General features: G+C 60.5%; 3 protein-coding genes across 6 annotated transcripts in view; 2 read left to right on the top strand and 1 right to left on the bottom strand.

Annotated features, from left to right (window-relative positions):
* The window catches only part of TNFRSF12A (tumor necrosis factor receptor superfamily member 12A), a 1,886-nt gene extending 609 nt beyond the window's left edge, over positions 1-1,277 (top strand). The window contains exons 2-4 of the mRNA XM_006755438.2: positions 129-233; positions 448-582; positions 665-1,277. Of these exons, the coding sequence (XP_006755501.2) occupies positions 182-233; positions 448-582; positions 665-720 (243 nt within the window). The 5' untranslated portion in view covers positions 129-181 and the 3' untranslated portion in view covers positions 721-1,277. The remainder of the gene's footprint in view (positions 1-128; positions 234-447; positions 583-664) is intronic.
* Positions 1,278-1,544: 267 nt separating this feature from the next.
* On the bottom strand, positions 1,545-2,860 carry HCFC1R1 (host cell factor C1 regulator 1 (XPO1 dependent)). The gene is given in 5 exon segments (XM_006755421.2): positions 1,545-1,823; positions 1,826-1,914; positions 2,182-2,310; positions 2,424-2,480; positions 2,757-2,860. Coding segments are annotated over 5 exon segments (402 nt in total). The 5' UTR covers positions 2,840-2,860; the 3' UTR covers positions 1,545-1,779.
* A 344-nt stretch (positions 2,861-3,204) lies between these two features.
* On the top strand, positions 3,205-6,851 carry THOC6 (THO complex 6). Of its 4 annotated transcripts, XM_006755422.2 has the most exons (13): positions 3,205-3,286; positions 4,708-4,823; positions 4,930-4,994; positions 5,086-5,189; positions 5,278-5,315; positions 5,399-5,447; positions 5,569-5,640; positions 5,720-5,822; positions 5,911-5,960; positions 6,054-6,116; positions 6,215-6,325; positions 6,414-6,548; positions 6,627-6,851. In XM_006755422.2, exons 1-13 carry the CDS (start codon positions 3,248-3,250, stop codon positions 6,705-6,707), a joined length of 1,026 nt encoding a protein of 341 aa, XP_006755485.1. In that variant the 5' UTR covers positions 3,205-3,247; the 3' UTR covers positions 6,708-6,851. The 4 variants fall into 4 exon arrangements, with proteins under 4 accessions (XP_006755485.1, XP_015414031.1, XP_015414030.1 ...); XM_015558545.1 differs by having other exon boundaries at positions 6,414-6,851; XM_015558544.1 differs by having other exon boundaries at positions 6,215-6,548.
* Positions 6,852-7,380: the final 529 nt, after the last annotated feature.

Genomic DNA, 7,380 nt, shown 5'->3' with positions numbered 1-7,380 from the left:
GCGGTGCGGTCACCTGTGAGGAATGCGCGAAGAGGGCGCCGGTGACTCACGTTATACGAGCCGCCGACCCAGACCTCGGCCCCCAGAATAGCCGCGCCCCGCCCCCAGCCTCTGATCCCCTTCCCCAGGCACCACTCCCTGCTCCCGCGGCAGCTCCTGGAGCGAGGACCTCGACAAGTGCATGAACTGCGAGTCGTGTCCAGCCCTACCGCACAGCGACTTCTGCCGGGGATGTGAGTGGGGGCGGGGCCAGAGGCGAGCGGACCCCAGCATAGGGGAGCTGCTGGGGTAGAGAGGGGAGCAGGTGGCTTTAGATCGGGGGAATTAAGATGGGAGGCGAATGGGGCAGGGGCGCCAATCCGGGTAGGGGAAAGACTTGAGGCTCAGATCTAGGGGGTGGGGCTGGTCCGGAGAGGGGTGAGGTCTGACTTTGAGTCCTGCCTGCAGGTGCTGGGGCTCCTTCAGCCTCCTTTGGGCTGTTGTGGCCCATCTTGGGGGGCGCCTTGAGCCTAGCCCTTGTGCTGGGGCTGCTTTCTGGCTTCCTGGTCTGGAGACGGTGCCGCAGGAGAGAGAAGTTTACCAGTAAGTGTGCCTGTCCCCCTTGCCCCGCCGTCACTCCTTAGCATGTCCCCAGCTCTTGATGACCCCCCTTCTTATTTTGCAGCCCCCATCGAGGAGACCGGCGGGGAGGGCTGTCCCGGCGCAGCGCTGATCCAGTGACCACGAGCTTTCCTGGTCATCGGGAAACTGTGCCCGCCCGCCATTCATTCATTCATTCATCGTGGAGCCAGCCCCTGCCTCCCAGACAACTAGAGCCACGCTATTCCCATCACAGGGGTGTGCAGGGGGGGGACGACAGGTGAATCACTTATCTGAGGCCTGGATCCAGGCTTCACAGGAACCTTCCAAGGTATCTGACTGCGCTGTCTCTGGCTCCGGGACAGAAAAGGAGACCCAGGCTGGCTCACACCAGATGGCTGACACTAGGAACCGCAACATTTGCACAAAGGCCCCCTATCCCCGTGGCCTGGGGGTCAGGCTGAAGTGAGGCAGACAGAACACCAGGTCCCACCCACTCCTAGGTGCTGAAATCCCAGCACTGGGGTCTTAGCCTGGGGGGCTAGGGACCTGTTCCTAACACTAGGGGGCTGGCCCTCTAGGGGGCTGGCCCTGAGACACTGCCCCCACCAACCCTCACAGGAGGGCAGATATTTATTTTGGGTAGGAAGTTTGGAGGGGCGGGAGAATTTATTAATAAAAGAATCTTTAACTTTAAATGGATTGGAGAGTGGCATGATTCCCCAGCCGGAGCTGGAGGGAGGAGTGAGTCAGCCTCGGGGGCGGGGGTGAGGCTCTGACTCACACATTCTCAATGCCTGAGCCCAGCCTGCCAGGACCTGGGCAGACCCTGACCGCTTTCCGCTTTCCGGGGAAGATCTTGAGGAGAAACTGAAGCATCTTGTGCCCCGGTCTGGCCCTCTCTTCCCAAAGGCCCCAGGTTCCAGACTGAAGCCATCATCTGCTCAGCAATGTTTATTCATTTCTTCTGGGGGGGGGGGGGGGGGAGGGGGGGGGGACGGACGGGGGAGAATGCCTCCCTTTTCATGCTACTGTCCCTCCTACCCCAGGCTCTGTCTTTCTCTGTTGGGGGAAGGAAGGTCTTGATGCTCACAGGCCTGGTCTGGAGGAAAAGCAGGGCAGCTGTTCCCTTCATGAGGGTGTTGATCTCCCCCGTTGTGGGGGAGCAGCAGCGTGGGCAGGTACACGGTCTGCCGGCCGTCAGGGCTCCATTATTTCCCCAGCTGGGGTGCAGGGTAGTGGGAGGCAGGGGTGTCCCCCAGCCTCAGCAGCCTCAGAGCCTCGGGGATCAGGTTTCCAGGGTAGCGCCAGAGGAGCAGTTCAGAGCAAGGGCTCCTGGAAGAGGAAATGACAGCGAGGGCACAGGGCTGAGGGTGGCCTGGCAGAGCCGCCTCCTACCAGGTTCAGGTCCCCCGGGGCTCCTGGGCTGCCTCTACCTTCTAAGGAGCCAAGAGGAGGAGAAACGACAGAGGTTGGCTAGAAGCTAAAAATAGCAGGATGAGGCAAGGCCTGGAGGCTGGCTCCCAGGAGGTGTGATCCTCCAGAAGGCGTGATCCTCCAGAAGGCCTGGTCAGCGGATAGCGGACAGTGGATGGTGCTTACCTGAGTCGGGGCAGAGCTGGGGAGAATGCCAACGGGGGGCTGCAGTAAGGGTGGTCATTATGCAGGCTGAGCTGAGAGAAGTGGGTGGCCATATTCTCCTCGGACAGGAACTGCTTGCGCTGGGGCTCCCTGGGGAGAGACCAGGAGGCAGGTAGGCTGGGCTATGCGGAGGGGAGGCAGGCTGATGGGGACCTGAGTTGCCAGAGGTCTTGTTGGGAGTCCCTCCCTGTCCCCAGACTCACTGCTCCTCCTTCAGGCGCCGTTTGGTGCACAGGGGCACAGCTCCTCGGAGAGGGGAGCTAGGGAGAAAAGAGAGCCAGGTGCACCCCACCCTCTTGGCCCCATGCCAGCATCTGCCAGCCTGAGCCAGGAACGTCTGCCAGGAATCCCCCGGCCCATGTCTCAGCTGACGCCTAAGTCACCCCCACTCTCTGGAAGTCTCCAAACCTGACTCAGCTCCTGCCCAAGTCCTGCTGATTTGCCCCACTGTGTGTCATCTTGCAGAAGAGCCCTGAGCCCCCCGCCAAAGCTCTTGCGCCCCTGGGCGAGGCCCACCTGGGGCCCCCCATACACACCTCGCGTCCAGGCTTCGAGGCAGCCCCGAGTTGCGTTGGGCCCGACTCGGGGAGCCACGCTCCAGGGGCTGCTGAAAGATCATTGGAGTTCGGGGTCCTGGGGCAGAGGGTGGGATGCGGGCAGCAGAGGCGGAGCTCCGGGGGCGTGGCCACACGCGAGAGGCGTGGCTTTAGGCGCGCGCAGCAGCGAGTTCCGCGTGGCGCGGAAAACGGGTGGCGCGCGGCTGGAAGGCGGGTCTGCTCGGCGGGGTGGGGGAGGGGATCCGGTGTAGCGGGGCGGCGGTGGGCGCCTCTTAGTGTCGGGGCCCGGGAGGTCTTCGCGGCGTCCACCTCTGCTCCTGGGGCTCCGGTGGCACGCGGCGACCGCCTGCCGGCCGAGCCTGCCGGCGGTACTGGGCCCGTGGGACGCCGGGAAGGTAAACCGATCCAGAACACGTCCGGACCCGGGAGGCTGTGTCGCGCGGAGCACTCTGGGATTTGTAGTTCTCGAGATGGAGCGAGCCGTGCCTCCCACGGTGCCTCTGGGTCAGGTGAGGCGGACATGATGCGCGGTGCCTTCTGGGGTTTGTAGTCTATGCCCAGTTCAGAAGGGGAGAGCAAGGAGTCCTTCCCTGAACCGTTTTCCTTTTTTAAAAAACTATTTTGCTTAAAGTACTGTCATGAGGAATATAGAAAGGACTCTTAGGACTCAACAAGACAATCCAGTTTTATTGTTGTTGTTCATCCTCACCCGAGGATATTTTTCCCATAGATTAGAGAGAGTGGAAGGAGGTAAGGAGGGGTGGGGGCAGAGAGATAAACACCCATGCGAGAGAGACACATCAATTGGTTGCCTCCCGCAGGCGCCCCAACCCGGCCAGGGATGGGACCTGTAACCCAGGCATGTGCCCTTGATCAGGAATTGAACCCCGGACCCTGTAGTCCGCAGGCCGACGCTCTAACCACTGAACACACCGGCAGGGCAAGGGTCCCCACTCTTTAGAAAAGGGATGTGCCCGCAACCCAGGTACATGCCCCTGACCGGAATCGAACCCCGGACCCCTCAGTCCGCAGGCCGACGCTCCATCCACTGAGCCAAACCGGCCTCGGCGGCAGGGCAAGTTTTAAAAATGTATCTTTATTGTTGAAAGTATTCCAGATGTCCCCTTTTTCTCCCCATTGACCCCCTCCACCCTGCACCTGCTCACCTTCCCCAGGCCGTCACTGTACTGTTGTCCTGAACCCTGTTTTGCGCGGGCTGGTGGTAGGACTTGGACTCTGACCCCTGGGCAGAAGAGTAAGCCAGAAATACCTCGTGGGCCTAACATGAAAGCCAGAGGGTAGGGCTTAGGAAGTAGTACGTTATTCTTTATTGGGGTAATGGAGCCACATTTTGTGCACTTTCAACGAGGCAGCCCGTTGTGAAGCTCTTTATATACAGTAGCTCATGCAATCTTTTTTCTTTAATATATATTTTATTGATTTTAGAGAGGAAGGGAGAAAGAGAGAGAGATAGAAACATCAATGATGAGAGAGAATCATAGATTGGCTGCCTCCTGCACGCCCCCCACCGGGAATCGAACCCGCAACCCAGGCTTGTGCCCTTGGCCGGAATCGAACCTGTGACCCTTCAGTCCACAGGCCGACGCTCTATCCACTGAGCCAAACCAGCCAGGGTGGCTCATACAGTCTTGACAGAATCTCCCCTGAGCTCCATTTAACAATTAAGGAAACTTGGAAGAGAGCCTGGGTGCTTGCTCAAGGTCCTTCTAGGCACCGTGCATCAACTCTCCCCTTCCTTCCTCACCCTCTCCTTGGAGCCACCCCTGGGACTTTATGGGCAGATGCCTGCTGAGGGGGCCTCAGTGGAGGTCTGAGAAGTATGGGCAGCAGCTGAACTGGCGGTAGGGGGACCAGGAAGGAGCCTGCGGATTGGAGTGCCCAGACAGCTTCCGTCCGCCTCTCCCCACAGATGGAGGTGTTTCAGGCCCTGCAGCGGTTGCACATGACCATCTTCTCCCAGTGTTTTTCACCCTGCGGGAAGTTCCTGGCGGCTGGGAACAATTACGGGCAGATCGCCATCTTCAGGTACCCTGGCCTCTGCTCGCCAACACCCATTGGCTCTGGTATGTGGCCGTCCTAGGACTGATGCCCCCTGCTTCCGACTCAGACACTCTCTCCCCTCCGCCTGCAGCTTGTCTGCTGCTTTGAGCTCCGAGGCCAAAGAGGAAAGTAAGAAGCCCATCGTGACCTTCCAAGGTGGGTGGCAGCCGTTGAGTTTGGCTGCGGGGACCCCAAGGTGAAGGAGGGGAGCAGGATAGAGTCACTCAGGTTCTGCATTTCCATTTAGCCCACGATGGGCCTGTCTACAGCATGGTCTCCACTGATCGACATCTGTTCAGCGCTGGGGACGGGGAGGTGAAGGCCTGGCTGTGGGCAGAGATCCTCAAGAAGGTAAGGAGTGTGGAGCTGAGGGGCAGGGACCCTCGGGCACCCAGCCCGAGAGAACCTTTGAGGTCACCCAGTGCTTCTCTCCCTGAAGGGTTGTAAGGAGCTATGGTGTCGTCAGCCCCCGTACAGGTAAGCCAGGGCCGCGTGGGCAGAGGGCACGTGAGGGTGCAGGTGCTGCCTCACCAGAGCTGACCCCGCTTTCTCTCCTCCAGGACCAGCCTGGAAGTGCCTGAGATCAACGCTTTGCTTCTCGTCCCCAAGGTCTGAGCCTTTTGTGACTAGGGCTCTACCCTGCCCTGTTTCTGGCCCAAACGAATACTTCCCTGATCCCTGTCCTTATGTGACACTGATGGGTGACCCCACCCCATCTTCCCCCCTGCAGGAGAATTCCCTCATCTTGGCAGGGGGGGACTGCCAGCTGCATACGATGGACCTAGAGACGGGGACCTTCACGGTGAGAGGGCCCTGGAGCCGGGCAGGAGGGGGAGGCATTCTTTCCGGATCGCATTCTGACACTGCCCCTCTCCCTGCAGCGGGCCCTGCGGGGCCACACAGACTACATCCACTGCCTGGCGCTGAGGGACCGGAACCCTGAGGTGCTGTCTGGGGGCGAGGATGGGACCGTGCGGCTTTGGGGTAAGGGAGTGACTAGTTGGAGAGGAAGGTGGTGATGAGGAAGGCTGGGGTGGGGTAAGTGGGGTACCTCTCATGGTTTTCCTCACAGATCTGCGCCTGGCCAAGGAGGTCCAGACAATTGAGGTCTACAAGCATGAGGTGAGGGCATGCCCCCCACACACCCTGTCCTCCCTTCTCCCTGGGCATCTCCTGTGCCGTGACCTCCTCCTCCCTTCCCCTCCTCCCTCCCAGGAGTGCTCCAGGCCCCACAATGGGCGCTGGATCGGATGCCTGGCAACCGACTCCGACTGGATGGTGAGCCAGGCAAAGTGCAAGATGGGTGGCGGCTCCGGGCCCTCCCAGCTGAGAGCCCGTGGCTTATGGTGGCGGGGGACCCTCACCTCTCTGCCCAGGTTTGTGGAGGAGGCCCAGCACTCACCCTCTGGCACCTCCGGTCCTCCACACCCACCACCGTCTTCCCCATGTGGGCACCACAGAAGCATGTCACCTTCTACCAGGACCTGGTGAGGCGCGCTGCCGTGACTTTACGACCCCTGCCTGGTTCCTGTCTCTTAGTTCCTGACCCTGAAACCCTCTGCCTGCTCTCCACAGATTCTGTCAGCTGGCCAGGGCCCCTGCGTCAACCAGTGGCAACTGAGTGGGGAACTGAAGGCCCAGGTGCCTGGTTCCTCCCCAGGGCTGCTCAGCCTCAGTCTCAACCAGCAGCCAGCAGCACCGGAGTGCAAGGTGGGTCCTGCAAGGAGCTGTGGGGGTCCTGGGAGGCCAGGGGTGTGGGTAGCTCAGTCACCCCCCTCTTGCCTCCAGGTGCTGACAGCTGCAGGCAACAGCTGCCGGGTGGATGTTTTCACCAATCTGGGCTATCGGGCCTTCTCCCTGTCCTTCTGACCTCCCGAAGCTGGTAGGGCCGGAGCAGGAGGACCTGGAAGAGGCCCTAAACCCACCCTCTCAGTCAGGGAGAGGGCCTGGGGCCTCAGCGAGCAGGGGTCGGAACTGTTTTTTCTTTTTACAAAATAAAATTTCAGGCTTTTCTTCCCGGTGCTTTCTTTTCAAGAATGAAGACTAAGTCGGTGCAATGAATTATATATTACTATCTGATCTGATACATAAATAACCACCCCCACCCCTTCCCCAGAGCTTGCCAGGGGCAGGGGGCCTGGTGCCCTGGTGCTCAGAAAAGACCTATATAGATTAAAAAAATAGACAGCTCTGCCCCACCTGCCCTCCACCACCGACCTGGGGCCCCTGACCCTCAAAGCTGGGGCCTGCTCCCAGGGAGCCCCTAGCCCCTGCCCAGCTTTCCTGGGTTGGGAGGGTACCAGCCCCCTTTGGAAGACAATCTGGGCCCTGTCGCTCCACTGCCCAGAAGAGGAAAGTGAGCCAGAGATGGCAGGGCAGGCCCCTTGGACGGCCCTCAGGTCCTTCGGAAGAGGTTGCTGAAGAAGCCGCCGGCATGCCCAGGGCGCCCGCGCAGTGAGAAGCGCGGTGCTGGGCGACTTGAAGCGGACCCGGCCGCGCTCAGCTCCTTCTGGCGCTGGGAGCGCAGCTGCTGCCCAATCAC

The sequence above is a fragment of the Myotis davidii genome, unplaced genomic scaffold, assembly GCF_000327345.1.
Source record: "Myotis davidii unplaced genomic scaffold, ASM32734v1 scaffold1334, whole genome shotgun sequence".
NCBI classification, from domain to species: Eukaryota; Metazoa; Chordata; class Mammalia; order Chiroptera; family Vespertilionidae; genus Myotis; species Myotis davidii.
This window is presented reverse-complemented; position numbering and strand designations above follow the sequence as displayed.